Source organism: Anser brachyrhynchus (assembly GCF_964034855.1).
Source record: "Anser brachyrhynchus genome assembly, chromosome: 5".
NCBI classification, from domain to species: Eukaryota; Metazoa; Chordata; class Aves; order Anseriformes; family Anatidae; genus Anser; species Anser brachyrhynchus.
In genome coordinates, this window is record NC_137699.1 from 55,666,038 (window position 1) to 55,681,522 (window position 15,485).

The following is a 15,485-nucleotide window of genomic DNA, read 5'->3' on the forward strand; positions in this document are numbered from 1 at the left end:
AATTTTGGTGACAGACCTCAGGATTTAAACCTCTTCAGTTTCTTAAAGAGATGGCTATGGGGTGAGCCCAGTCCTGGTTGGGAGTGAACGTCTGATCATCCAAGAGACAGATGTAGGAGAAATCCAGTAGCTGGAAGCTGCCGTTAGGTATATTCCAAGCAGAAGCAAACGTTTCTAAAGGTGAGGGTGTACAACGACAGGAACAGTTTTCCCAGATTGCTCATGGCTTCCTTGCCCCTGGCAATATGCAAATGAAGATGAAAGATTTTTTTTTTCCCTGAAAGATAAGATCTAAATCAAATGCAAGTTACTTCAGGGAAATCTGGAGAGGGACTTCAGGGCTTGGTTCTGCCACAGCTTTGCAGATAGCTCGAGCAAGAACCTGAGACTTCATCCAGGTCACCTTCAGAGACCACTGCGCTCAGCCCAAGTTCCTACCTCAAAGCACACTGTCGCATAAACAGTCCGGGCTTACAAGTGGGTGTGCTTGTTCACTTAACTCTGTGCAGACACACTTAGAGGTCTCTGGAGAAGTGTGTAATCAGCAGGGATGGCAGCTGAGAGGCTCCCGGACCATTGATTCGCATGAAGGTGCGTGTGGTTATCACAGGCGTGAGCTGCTGGTTGGACGCCCGATGCTCTGGGCTGGAGACAGAGAAGGAAGCTGTGCCTAACATCTTCTTGGCAAGTCTCTCCTGGCAAAAACAGCTCTTGGGGCTTATGGTGGGCCCTGGGAATTTCAGCTGAGCTGCGTACTTTCCATTAGCCTGTCGACAATTTTAGACGTTCCTTTTTGAACAAGCGTGGGCAATACCTTTTTTAGATAACCTGTGCCCAGAAAGCCTGGAATTTATCTCACTGCTACCAAACAATTGCTTCCCACTAACACTCAGGCACACCAATTATTAATTTGCGCTTGAAAACATTACATGTACTAGAGTCATCTATTCTTTTCCCATCATTGTGAATGGAGTCTTTGATTCAGTACTAACCACACAGGAAACGGTGTAGGAGGAACAGTAACATGCCTGACTCAGATCGCAAGGCATCCGAAAGGATTTGTGTTTAAGATGCAGCTCTGTTGGGGTCATGCACTAGTAGGAATAGAAGAGGGTTGTTATAAAACACCTATTTTAGCTTCATAGAGTCGAGTTCAGAGCATGACTGCCAACTGACTCCTTGTCCTTGTGTTTCCTTTGTAACCTGCAAGGCATCAGGTTTATGGAAAGCTAGGGAGATATTTTTTATTCTCTCACTTTTTTCAACACTGACCTTGTGCCAACCTGCCAGAACAGGCAGGGAATAGTGCAGTTCATGCACTTGACAGCAATCCCATCGTGAAAGTTCACACCTTGGGTACCGTGCCATATAGCTCTGCAGGCAAAGCTTGGCCTGGCAGGTAAGGAATTACATGGAGCTTGTGATCCAGGAACCACCACTGCTTGCTCCTGTTTCCTCATATTCGCAGCCCGGTGCCTGATCTCTCTGATATCTGAGGTACGCAGAGCAATTGTGCTGCCCCAGCCGTTCTGCTGTCCCCAGGGACTCAGTCTTCCCCTGTATGGAAAGGCAAGCTTGGAAGTCAAAACTGCATGGAAGAAGTCTAAGGAATAAGTCAATACACAAAATCTCATCCCACCTTTCAGCTCTCTTTATCTGCTGGTGTGACAGTGTGGACGTGAAGGTGAGGAGGCAAATCTTTTCTCTTTCCATTGTTTTCTCTGCTGTCAAAAACACATTTCACCCTGGCCTTGCAGTGGGTTGCAGTTGGGCCTCATTATGATTGAGTGTGGACTATTGATTGAGGTTGTAGACAGTAATCAGTGCTTTTCTATCAATAGCTTTGTCACCACCATTTTCAAAATCACACATTTCTCCTTCCAATTATAAAACACTGTTAAGATTTTCTTTGCAAGTTACAATTTTGAAAACACATACAAATAATGCTTTTAGCTTTAAAGGCAACTCCGATAATGAAGCAGTCCTGAAAATCATCCGCTACATGGAATAATCTTAGAATTTCTAAGAAACAAACAAATAAACAAATAAACAAGGCATCAGAATAAGAATGCATAATAGCAGCTGCATTCCTGTGGCTTTTAAAATGTGTTTTTTAAAGGCTTGAAGAAGCACCAAAAAGTCACATCAGATTAATAATTGTCAGTCTAAACTGGTATTTTTGTATAACCGAAACTGATTTAACATTTCGGAAGATTCCCAGGTGGTGTATACTGTCACAGCCGCAGTGCAGGACAAGGCAGCTATAACAATTACATTAGCTGATTTTCTACTTGCCTCCACCAGCTGATGTCTTTCAGTCCCCAGCCTCTAAAGTGAGGTGAGGGGAATATAAATATCTCAGTCAGTTCTCCATATGTAATCGCTTTTCCAGAATTAACACTGAAAAAAAAACATACATTTGAATACATTTAAATAAATCCTTGCATTTTGTCCAGCAGTTGTAATCAATTCCATCATTTTTGCTCTGATCACAATGTTAAAGTAAGGATCTACTATGCACATGCAGTGTAGTATTGAGAGATTCTTTGTGACTAGCAGTGACTTTTAATGTTCAGAAGAAAAAAAAAAATCTAAATGCTTCCACATAATGATGTTGTTTTGTATCATATTGTTTTCTTTTGTTTTCCATGTGTGGCGATAGCCAAAAAAGTGACATAAAATGGCACCTTAACTAGCAAAGCTGCTTCCTGTGTGTCTTTGAGTCATATTCTCCAACTTTACTGACAAAAACAAGTTTTTACAACTGTTAGCATGATAGACTCACTACAACTCAAAGCAAAAGTTGCAGCCTATTCTGGGTAATATATAACATACAAGCATTGTCATCTAAGTCCCACTTACGAAACCACTGTCACTATCACTAGCACAAGAACCAGAAAAAACAATTTGACTATTAGATCTCTTTCTGAGCTTTCTGAATGTTTAGATAGGAAAAAAAAATCACTTTTTGATTTGTGAATATTTATGGGCAACAAAAAAATAGGAATCCCACGCAATCTTATTATTTTTTTTTTACTATGTCCAGATTTCTAAGATATTAATACACTTTGAAATGAACTCATCTGTCTAAACACGAGAGGCAGAATATAGCAACAATGAAATAAAAACTAAAGTAGCTGTTATGTAATTTGTCATTTCCCGGGCAGGTTTTGCTACATGGGACAACCAACACTAATCAATGTTGCCATTTATCGGCCATAAAACAGCAAAATGAGGTGCTGTTATTTTTGTGGTCTCAAGCATTTTCTTCAAAAGTTCTTACTTCAAAATCACTTTGCCAGTCGGAAACATGACCCTGGAAGAAACAAACATTCCTTCCCCCTCAGCCTCTCTTCCCTCACCACCCCCTCCACAGCCCCTTTTTATTTGGACAGCGAGCGTTAAATGTGGGCTCTACCGAAAGCAACAGCAGAACTCCTGTTGCATTGATGGGTCTAGGACTTTCACCTAACTCTCCAGAATTATACAGCATAAAATCTGATCTGTGTCCATGGAATGGCAACACAAGTGGATATAGCACCATACTTTAATGTCTCTTAGTTTATGTTTGTATGTACAAACAGCTCCAGTGAGTTCAGTTCACACTCTGAAAATCACTCCCAGGCTTTGCTGCTTGCAGTTCAGCATTCCCATGCTAGCTGCAGTTCCCAAAAATGCAGGATGAGAGCATTCATCTGGTTAACAAACAAAGTAAATCTCTGCCTATTTTTACCTTTTCCTGACTCTGCCATAAGTCAATTACCATTTTTTTTATAAACAAATTCTAGAGAACACATTCTACTGGCAACCGAAAAGAAAGCGACGAAGAAGCAGCCCTGTGGCAAACACGGAGAGTCAGGAGATCTGGATACTTTTCCTGGCTTTGCTTCAGGCTTTGTGCCTGACCTTGGCACACCAGATAGAGGCAACTCCCTCTCCGTTCCCAGCGCAAAGGGTCCTGCCTGCTGCGGGAGGAGAGCGGCTCCACCATGGATGTGTACAAGCCGAGTATATATGCACACAGACGTATAGATGTGCATATGTATGAACACAGATCGTTTGCACAAGAGGTAAGTATTCTTCAAATTACCCCAAATTCCTGTCACTGACACAGAGCAAGGAGTTAACTTAGCTTGGGAGCAAGCAAGGAAGATACGACTCTGTGTAAATCCCGAGTTTCTCCTTCCTCAGTTGAGGTGGTGTGGAGTTTTCTGGTCCTGATGATAGAGTAACAGGCATGCAACTTATTTATCGGGTAGTGTTCAAGGGCTATATTTCCTTGCTAGTGTCTCTAAAAGTGAGGAAAATATTACCTACATCGTAGGATGGATTTCAAGGCCAAGCTGGTAAATATTTATAAGAGGCATAAAGTTTGTCAGATAAACTATGCTTTAGAAAGACAAAATGTTATCGCTATACTGCCAGATCTCCAGAGATGCCAAGTTTCTACAAATCCCACCCAATCCAGCATTTTTTTCTGCAGTTTTTTCTGCCTTTTCTCCAGACAAAAAAAAAAAAAAAAAGAAAAATAGATGTTGTTTCTAAATGAGCTATACACCGAATACACAAAAGTTACTTTCTTTTCTCATTTTTTATTCATAATTGTACCTTCTCATAACATGCTCTTTCTTCCTTGTAAACTTGGAAATGACTGTGCAGAGGAACTGCTGGGCAGATGAAGCATGTTTAAATAGCACAGGCTTCCACCCTCCTCCAGCCAACGAGCCATTAAACCCGCAGTATTTCTCTGGAGCCTGTCTGCGCCAGGTTAGATCCGCTAACACCAGCCGCAAGCCTTCCCCGTGTGTGAGCTCCCTTCTTTATCACACTTGTGCACACCCTCTTTGGGGCCGGCGGTGATCAACAACAAGGATAGGCTTTGGCAGTTGGAGGCTTGAGGACCAAATCTTGGCCGTGCTGTTTGCTCTGAGCACCGTGCTAGAGCGGACGAGTTTCCAGAGGGAGAGCGGTCCTGGGTATGAGCAGCAGGGCCCGTCCCCACGTCCCTTGGCCAGGCGAGGACTCGCTCCTCAGGGAGGTGTTATGGTCCTTCACGCTGCACACATCTTCCTCACACACTGCCTCTCCTTCTGCCCTGCTCCTCACAGAATCACAGCATGGCCGAGGTTGGAAGGGACCTCTGGAGGTCATCCAGTCCAACCTCCCTGCCGAGCAGGATCACCTAGAGCACACCGCACAGGGTGGCACCCAGGCGGGTTGTGAATATCTCCAGAGCAGGAGTCTCACACAGGAGAGAGACACAACCCCTGGGCAACCTGTCCCAGTGCTCTGTCACCTCACAGTACAGAAGTGCCCCTCAGATGCCTTATGACCGGACGAGGGGGAATGGGCTAAAGTTGCGCCAGGGGAGGTTTAGGTTGGATGTTAGGAAGTCCTGCTTTATCAAAAGGGTTGTTAGGCATTGGAATGGGCTGCCCAGGGAAGTGGTTGAGTCGCCATCCCTGGAGGTCTTTAAAAGACGTTTAGATGTAGAGCTTAGGGATATGGTTTAGTGGAGGACTTGTTAGTGTTAGGTCAGAGGTTGGACTAGATGATCTTGGAGGTCTCTTCCAACCTAGATGATTCTGTGATTCTGTGATATTGAGCCAGGACCTCCTGTTTGTGCCCGCTGCCTCTCGTCCTGTGGCTGGGCACAACTGAAGTGAGACGGACTCCATCCTTCTGACACCCCCCCCCCCCCCCCCCAGATGTTTTTATACACGAACCAGGTCTCCCCTCAGCGCTCCCTTCCCCACCCCAAACAGCCCCATCTCCCTCATCCCAAGGGGACGGGCTGGGATGGCGATGGCGGCCCGGGGAGGGGCAGGACCCGTCCCCCCGCGGCGGCACCGCACCGCACCGCACCGCCCCGCTCCCTGCCGCCCCGGGGGGGGGAGCCCGGGCTGCCGGCGGCCCCGCTCCGCCCCGCCGCGGCGCGGCCCCTAGCAACACGCCGCCGGCGCCGGCCTCCCCGCGGCGGCCGGGCGCGGGGCGGGCCCTTCCGGTTCATGTCGGAGCTGGGCTCGGCGCGGAGGAAGCCGGGCGGCCATCTTGGCTCGGCGGGGAGCGGCGGGGGGCAGGCAGGGAGAGGCGGGCAGGGAGGAAGGCAGGCGGGCGGGCGGGCGGGCAGGGAGAGGCGGGCACCCACCGCCCGTCCGCGGGGCGCTGAGGCTGGGCCGGCATGCGAGCGGCGGCCGCGCGGTGAAGAGGGGCTGCGGGGGGGCGGAGGGTGGGGAAGGAGGAGGAGGAGGAGGAGAAGGGGACCCCCCCCGGCTTGCTCGGGAGCCCCCCGGCCGCCGCTTCCCCAGCGAGCCGCTGCCTCGCCTCGTTCTTCCCGTCCCGTCCCCTCCCCGGCGCCCCATGAGGCGCCGCCGCTGAGCCCCGCGGAGCCCGGCCCGGCCGTCGGATGAGCCCGGGGGAGGCGGAGGAGGGGATCCCGGGGGGGATCTAGCTCGGCCGCCGCCACGCCGCCCCCCGGTCCTTCATGCTGGCTGCCCGCGACCACCGGCTCCCAGCAGCAGCAGCAGCAGCAGCCGCAGAAGCCCGGCCCGGCCCCAGTGCGTGCGCGCCGCCCCGGCAGCGCTGCCGCCCGAGCCCAGGAAAATGTCCACTCGGACCCCGCTGCCCACGGTGAACGAGCGCGACACCGAGAACGTGAGTGCCCGGGGCAGCGCCCCGCCGGCCCCGCTTCGTTCCGGGGAGGTCGCTGAGGGGGGTGGCGGGGACGGGGGTGTGGGGGGGAGCCCGGCCGGCGGCCCCACGGACCCGCGGTAGGCAGCTGGCAGCCCCTCGGTTTGGGTCGGGTGGGCTGGGTGACCTACATGAGGGGCCTCGTCCCTGCTTCGTCTGCAGGGCGCTGGGTGGGAATGACGCCGGGCGGCTCGTTGTCACCTGTTCGGGTGGCAGGAAAAGGTGCCTTTTATCGAAATCAGCTCCCTAACCAGGGAGCCTTCCCCCCCCCCTTTTTAAATTTATTTTTCTAGGCGAAGATAAGGTGTAGGAATCACCGTTTGTTTACCGGGCTGAGCCAAACGCTGTATTAACAATCACACAGGTCGCATGCTAAAAAGGAAGGGGGGGGGGGGAACAGTTGTACCGCATGAGCAGGCAGCCAAAAATGAAGCCCAGTGGGAGCCTCCCTTTCTGCACACAGAACCGTGTGGCTCCTGTGCTAAAACTCCCTCCATCCAGTACGTCCTAGCTCACCGTTTATCCCTTTATTGCTTGGGGAAAACGCGATTGCCTATGCAGAAGGGAGTTGTCAGTCACCGTGGTCGAAAACGAGTTGATCGGTGAACTTGGCGGTTAGCTTTCTGTAAAGGCTGTCTGGTATTTTTTTTTACAAGTCAGATGCTTAACTTGACTTGGGGGGGGGGATTTTTGTGAGGTCCTGCGTATGTTTTTGTCTGACATAAAAAGTGTGAACGTTGGTTGAAGATCAGGAAAAACTATTGGATTGCTCAGACCATAAACAGTCCAAGGAAAGTGATGGTAGCCCCATTGTTTAAAACAAGACCAGACAAAGCGTTGGAAAACATGCTGCATGGAACAATTACTGCATTACGAGGGATTTGGATTTTATTGACATAATAGGCACTTCTAACTTCTGTGATCTTTATTTGTTTTAGCACTAGATTCAACCTGCAGGCTAAGGGCTGCATTGAACAAAAAGCCAGCTAAGCATTTTTGGTTGTAAAATCTCAATGAGCTTCCTGCCTTGTGGAAGAAAATAATTAAAGTACTATGTGGCTCTTCCTATGCCATGGGGAGAGGTGATGCAGCATACTTCAGAAAATACTTTACAGAGTTTATTCAGATAATTATTTTAGTCTAGAAGCAAACCTGGCTGAGGTTTTCAGGCTCCACGTAAATGCATGAAGGCCACCCAGTAAATCATTTTAAAAACTGTTCAGATCAGGTTCTCCAGCGTAGTTAGCTCTGACTCCACGACAGGTAACTCAGTGGTAGAAAGGCTTAGCATGTGCTTGAGGAAATACATGGCTCATGAGCTGTGTGTTCTCCCACTTGAAGTTAGGTTTTACATATCCTCCACTTAAGGCACCTTGTTCGCACTTCAGAATATTGGTCTAGCACTTCTCTTTGGTAATCTCCATAATTTAACATACAGGGATTTTCTTGCTTGCAGATGAATCGCCTTAGGTTTTGATTAAGGCATATCTTTCAACTGCAGTAATTTGGGCTGCTGGCCACAGGAATACCTGTAGGTATTGATATTGACAGAGAGTGATTAATCTGAGTAATTGCCAGATCTGTTGAATAAACGCCACGGTACAGTGCTGTATCCCTCAGAAAGCAGGCTCTCCTGTTTTGACCATCAGCTATCTACAAATTCACCAAAATGTATCCTGTCCTGCCTTGTTTACATTGAAATCCACGCTTTGTCTGAATTACTGGTACAGCTGGAAATGGATACAAAATTACCCCAGGTCTATTTTTTTTAAAATACAAAATGTAACACTCTTGATGCTTCCAGTAATTGTTCTTCCACCCCAGAGCTTGATGTGCTCTTTTGGCAGGTAAATTGAGCCCTTGACATTCTCTCACTTGAGAAGTTAGTTAACGCTCCTACGGCTCTTTGAAGCTCAGGTGGGAAGAGGCTTATGAAGTGCCAAAGTATTCAGCCAGCCTTTGGGCCGTGGTCAGGGAGCCCCTGAATGCCTTCTCGCTGTTTGGAAGGTTACAGCTGCTGACAAAGCCTTGGCTGGTGTTGAATCTGATTCAAGTGTACTGATCATAGTTTATCCATGCCTATACTTGCAGTTTTGAAAATGAAGTTAGCCTCCAGAATGATGGTGAACATAAATTATCGTTGCCTATGCTTGCACTTAACCACGTTCAGCAGTTGGCAGTTCCTGTGAAGTAGTCATGGTCTAATTGTCAGTACTTTTATTTTTTTTTTCTTTTAAAGCAGTGTATACCACTCCTTATCGAGACGCTTCATGCATACGCTGCTGAAGTGGAAATACTGTCACAGTGACTTTCCCCAAAAGCCACTAGCAGCTATCAAGCCATTAGTGCCTTTGAGATTAACGAATTTGGCTACGAGTCACCTGGTTTTGAGAGGCAAGGCATCCCAGATGATCTGTGATCATAGGAACTTCACACTTGGACAGTTGGAAGCTGGCTGTTTGCCTGCAAATGAGCTGGCTCCTCACCACAAAGGTGGAACAACTCCTCGCTGGTGTTGTCGCTTCCAGCAATGGCTGCCAGCAGCTTAGGGGACAGAAGCGAAGGAGAGGATCAGATCTTCTCTGTCATCTGCAGCATTACATCGTGCGTGTAGGAGAAGCAACAGAAGCAGCAGAGACCTCCTTTGTCCAAAACCAGGAGTGAAGGTAGATGCAGAAGAAGGACCTTTAGGTGACAGAAGAGTGAGTAAACCTGTTTTACTAGTGATGAGGAAAAGAGGAGATTGATGGAAGAGGAAGGAGTTTGGAAACACAATGAAAATAGGTGGTGGAAAACAAAAGGTAAGAGGAGGCACAGAGGAACATATGCATGGCAGGATGGAGGACAACCGGTGACAAAGAAATAGGAGCAGAAGGAACAAGGTTTTGGACCATAGGACAAATATTCATTAAAGAAAAAGTCCAGGAGTGGCAAGGTGATAGAGAACTGTAGATAGAAAGAATGAAAGACAAGTGGTATGGAGGTTGGTTTATTTTTTATTTTTTAAGAGCATGAAATAAAAAAGAAAAAACGTAGGCTAAAGAGTTTAATTTTCATTTGTGTTCATTGCACAGCTGTTTTTCTGGGAGGGGAAAGGTAACTGCTTTGAATGTTAGTTCTAGACCAATCTGAATTGAAAATGTAAGTAATTTGAGTAAAAGCGAGACTGAAATACACTCTTATCTCCGTGACTGTGCTTAATGTGAAAAATTTGCTATTGAAGAATGCCAGTGTGATGGCAACTGTGCTTGTACAAGCCCATACAAAAGGATTCTGTGCACTGAAAGTATCTCATTTAATTTTTTTATTTAAAAAAATAGTGAAGATTAGATTCAAAAATTTACTTTTAAGATACTGCAAAGGTTAGCATTACCTCTTGATTTATTACCAATTAGATATGAAATGCATTAGAGCATTTGCAGACGGTACACAAGCTTGCATTATTCTATATATTATTTATCAGACTTCTCCTGTTACAAATAGATCTGTAATCAGAATGTTTTCTTCCGTAAGTGATTTTTTTTTTTTTTGTAAGAAGGGGGTGAGGAAGTGTGCCTGTGGCCAAGAGTTGTGGTAGACTTTCTTTTACAGAGACAGCTACCTTGTCTCTTATTTTCCACCAGTTATAAAAGTTCTGTTTTGAATTAAATTAAGTGAAGGTGACAAGATAACTAGAATTCAAATGTTTTAGGAATTAGTCTGGGATGTATTTTTTTTTTCTATTTTTATCGTCTATATTTTCTTTTTAACATTTTCAGAGAGCAGGAAATGGTTTTTGTGCCTTTCTTAGTGCCTGCGATACCTGATAGGCTCAGCGCTGCGGTGGTTGTACTCAAAAAATACCTGATCAGGTGGTGCGATACTGCACTTCGCTGACTGCTAGCATTTTCACGTCTTGAAGGGGGATGGTTCGTTCTTCAGCTCTGCTAAACAATCTGTGCTGTATCATTTAATCATTCAGTTTCACTGTCAGCTTGACCAGTGTAAGGCTGCTGCAGGGATCAGTCTTGGCTGCCTCTTCCCACCTGTGGTTTGTGCCGGCAGTAATTATCATGTAGCTGTACAACAGGTCTGGTCAGCTCTGTGATCTGACTAAAACTAAGCCTCCAAAAAAAGGGGTTTTATCCCCATTCCGTGTGGCTGCAAACGCTGACACAAAAGAGAAGATGGGATTTTCCAGTTCAGGTGGGAAAGGCCAGAAACATTATTTGGGTTTTGTTTGCTTTAAGCCAATGGTAGTACAGCACCTAAAGGCTAAGATAACTTAAAATAGGGGTTTTAAAAAGAGATGACTGCAGTGGTGCGCCTTTCACAATTTGTGTTCGTGTCTTTCTGGGAACTAACTTATTTTTTTTAAAATGTTATTCCAGTAGCTAAGAAAACTAAGCTATGGAACCTTACCCCAGAAGGAGCTCAGACTTGGTGTTCCTATGTTTTATCAGCACTGCTCAATGTGACTCATGTTTTGACCTTAGAAGAAGCAGTCTGCACAACAGAATACAACTACAGAAATTACTGAACGAAAATAAACAAGAGGAAATATGGTTTTTAGTACACTAAACTTGGTAGACTTCTTTCTAGGCTTTCTTACCAAATAGCTTAATATCCTTTACCTGCCCGATTCTCTATTTTAATTCTAGTTGAGAAACGCTCCTGTTGATGTAAGCAGACAGTTCCCATGAGCTGCACATCTCAGGTGACTTAAGCCTAAGGAATTTTAAGAGCAGAGGCATTTGTCTTTCTAGATCTCCATTTCATCTGATACAGAAGTAGCGTGTGTCTGCAACTTCCTCTTCTCAGTCAAGTAATGCTGCCTCGTGGGTGTCAGCCAGATCAGAAATGGAGGTCACCTTTTTTTTTTTGGCTTGTGGCCTGTCCAGGTTGGCTCCACTTAATGCAGAGATCACCTGCCCCTAAAAATCGTCAGAGTATGTGTGGGGAGCAGGTGCCTACTGCTGTTAAAAGATAGACCTGAAAGGTATTGAGTATGCCTGTTGATAACACTGCAGTGAGCCTCCCAGATTCAGCCCTTAGGTATGTAACAGTTCTTGGCCCGTACAGCAGCAGCTTGTTGAGCTCTGTGTATGTGTACATATAAACAAAAATTAACTTTCAAATGAAATTTGTTCCTGCAGGGATAAAGCCTAAGCAAAGTTTTCTATCTGCAAGCTCAATGTGGTCTTTGAAAACCAACCGTGAGGTTTTTTTTTTTGTTGTTTAGCATGTAATTACTGACAATGATGATTCTGGAAACAACTTAGTTGGCAGTATTGTTGATGAAGGATAGAATATGGTTGGCTCTTCAGCTATTATTCCCCAGGCTGGTGTCAATAAATATCCGTTTTAATCAGCAGTAAAGAAACTTTGGCTTGAAAGATATGGTAAATGTCAGATCTTGATAATGTGAAGCAACAAAAGAGCTTTTAGAAAGCTTTTCAAACCAGCCCCAGACTTATCTTTTTGACTGTATAAGCAGGATTTCTTCACTGTTGTGTGGTTCAGCACTAATCACAGAATTGCAAATTCCCTCTTTCATACGCTGCATAGAGTATGAACCGAACAATATCGAATGCATCAACGCAGCGTGTGGCAGGGAGAGGTGCAAAGGACTCTGCACGTCGGCGAAGGGAGCGTCTTGCCTTTTCCAGAGGCTGTTAGCACTCATCCGCCGGCCCTGTCCCTGCCGGGTCTGTAGGGTCAGCTCTGTCTCTTAGCCCTTCGTGCGGGTTTTGGGGCCATGCAAGCTGAATGCAAGCCTCTCATTAGTAGCATTCCCACTGTAAAGCAGCAGTCTCTTGTACAGCAGTCCCTGCTGTCAGCCTCCGCCAGGCTGCCCCGTGCAGGGAGGTGGATTGCTGTGCTCGGCTGGGTTTGTAGCTGCCTGGTCCTGACACATTTCTCCCTTTTTTTCCCTCTTTCTTTCCTTCCCTCCTCCCCCTCATGCAGGGAATTGGGAATGTGTGCCAAGAGGTATGGTCTGTGTGTGCTAAAGATTGTATTTACTCTTCAGGTTCTCCCTTTAAGCTGGTTGTTTGACAAATATGACCCAATTAAAGCGGCCGCTCATTTTCATGAAGTGTCATACCAGTTAAATAAATGAGGACAACGGGCTGAGAACTGTGCAGTGAATCCTTCCCCTTCTGACAATGGAAGCATCCAAATTAGCGTTTTCTCTCCTTTACCAGCTCTAATGCATTCACAGAAGGTCTGTTTATCTCTCTTGCTGAGTTCTGACCCTCTCGATTGTTCCACTTGATCCCAGCAACCGTAATGGTTATCACTTCAGTGAATAAATCTGCCTTTGTGGATCGGTAACTGGAGTGCCACGTCGGGTAGTATTTTCCTTTGTAAGACAGCATTTAAAATTTCATGAGATGGAAGCCATGACTGTTCCTCCTTAAGACTGATTATGTAGCAAGCCAGTTTAAAAGCTGTCTTTTAATGATATGTGCTGGAACCAAAGAATTGGTTACACAAACATAAGCAGACAAAATCCACCTCCATTGGTGTCCTGCTTCATGCTCTGGTCAATGGTAGGAGGGAAGTAAAAAACAGGATGAGCATAAAATATCCTTACCTAGTTATCTTTCTACTACATTATTTTCCTGCATTTCCTATCTTCTATAATATTTTACAATAAATCATGATTTAGGGATTCCCTTAGCAGTGATTTGTATTTAGACAATTGTGGCTAAACGTTTGCTGTGAACCCTCTTAGTGGTTACTAGAAATTCAAGTCTTTGTTTTGACTTTCCAGTAGAATTCCTTCGTAAGCAGTTGCAGGATGCCTTACTGTGCTTTTTCATGGTTATATCTGCACAATAAGACACTCCCTCTGTGAATATTTTTAGGGCTAACCTCTTTTCTCTTACACTGAGTAGTACTCAGCAGTCTGTATGTTCTTAAATATTTCAGTGATAAATGCAAAGTAAAATACAGTACACTATTAGGGTGGGCTGCAGTGAAATTAGTCTTCAAATATTTAATTTAAAATATATTGGTGTTTTAAAAACCTGTGATTTATGTCCTGATATGTTTTTCTATAAATGAGTGCTATGAAAGGTGTGGGGGGTGAGAAATTCCCGTGTATTTATATGTTGTGTCCAAGTTCAGGTAATGAAGAGATGTGCTCTGTTTCAAATGTTCATCATGTCCTGGAGTGTTTAGATTATTAACATTGTAAGGGATAGGCTTTAAAAGTTGTTTTTTTTTTCCTTAGTATAAGTAAAAACGCTGAATCCGATGAGACTATCATGGTTCTTGCTAGTCTGACAGCTCTCCAGGAAATTCTATAATAGCATTTCACAGCATTTCATACAAATGTGATAACAGCTAAGGTAATGAACATTCCTAGAGATTTTGGTAAGATTAATTTTTCATAGTTCAGTGGGTTGATCAGAAAGTAATTTTCACTATTGTGTACTGCTTTAAAAATATTGATGCTATTTGTCCTCCCTGATTTAGAAAGAACGCTTCCTATTTACTATCAATAAACATGGATTTTTGCATGTCTCCGCCATTCTAATTTCTTAATGTTTTTCAGCTCTTCACATGGATATCAGAGGGTCTCTTCCAGGTGTTTTCTCAGCTGTTGGCACCACCTTAAATATTAGAAGAACTTTGACACTAGTCATCCCCTGTCCTGTGTTTCTAGTGCTCTGGATGTTAAGAAACCTCTAAACGTGCAGTTACTGGATAAAGCTAACACCTGCCAAAGAGATCTCGGTTACCAGCACCTTCATACCTCATTTGCTTTTTTACTTTCTTTTCTTTTCTTTTTCTTTCTCTTCATGCTAATCATTATCTGGCTATGAAAGGATGTCGGCTCATCATTGGGGGAAGGCTTTTGCGAAAAGGTGGGTTTTGTGTTGTGTTCCAAATGTAGTTGGTCTTAGGCTCAGCCCCTCCCTCGCAGTAAGGTCTCTCACCAGTGGAGATGTTTTACTTCATTTCCGAGTCCTTCAGGGTTGAGTAATACAGGGTGGGGTTGGGGTGGGGGGGATGGGGGAGAATGCGTGTTTCTGAGAGAGGTTATTTCATTGGCTTGAAGTTTTCTAGCTTTTTTTTTTTTGACGACCCTCCTACTATGTGCAAAAAAAAAAGTATTTGAAGTCTTTAAAAGATTTTAAAATTGAACATGATGCATACCAAGATACAGAAGAACATGCTGTCTTGCTGTGAATGGAATTCAGAAGACTTTTCTTTTTTTTTAAAAAAAAAAAAAGGTGACACTGGCTAGCCCAGGGCCACACAATGTATGCAGTTTCCTCGCTTCAGTTCCCATCTGCAGCGTAGTAGTCTCTCCTGCATTGACTATTGCATGAAGAGAGGTATTTTGGGAATCCCTCAGGCACGGTGTCACAAGTGTTATGCTTACAATGAATGCACATCCAAGAGATGCCGCTTATCTACCACAACGTATAAAAATGTATTACAAATAAAAACATGCTTGTTTTAAAGTTAGGCTTTTAAGAAAAAAAAAACCCTTTCTCGTTCAAGGCCATACGAATGTGGACCAGGGAAAAAAGTACGAGGCTGAGCAGAATCTAGGCGTTGGTGGGTTGAGGGAGGCAAAATCTGCAGCGTTGAGGGTCTGCTTAGGAAAAGACAAATGACCTGCATCTCAATGAAGAGAGCAGAGGATGCTATTGCTATTTCTTTAGGGCGAGGTAGGAACTGTTAATCTGTGGTGGCGGTTTTGCTGCCTCAAAGTAGCTGCTGAGGAAGCTACCCTGGGAAGTAGCCAAGTACAGCCAAATGCTGTACAAGCCAGTGCCTGACTTGAACGTTTCCTG

At 45.2% G+C, this 15,485-nt stretch overlaps 1 protein-coding gene across 16 annotated transcripts in view; it reads left to right on the forward strand.

The window, feature by feature from the left end:
* Positions 1-3,974: 3,974 nt before the first annotated feature.
* Positions 3,975-15,485, forward strand: part of MARK3 (microtubule affinity regulating kinase 3) — a 64,086-nt gene continuing 52,575 nt past the window's right edge. For 8 of the 16 annotated variants that reach the window (XM_080596126.1, XM_080596136.1, XM_080596134.1 and 5 more), the window contains exons 1-2: positions 3,975-4,070; positions 14,508-14,546. In XM_080596126.1, the coding sequence (XP_080452252.1) occupies positions 3,990-4,070; positions 14,508-14,546 (120 nt within the window). In that variant the 5' untranslated portion in view covers positions 3,975-3,989. Of the gene's footprint in view, positions 4,071-6,008; positions 6,655-14,507; positions 14,547-15,485 lie in introns of those variants that run through there. The other 8 variants (XM_080596137.1, XM_080596128.1, XM_080596132.1 and 5 more) reach the window with 4 other exon arrangements.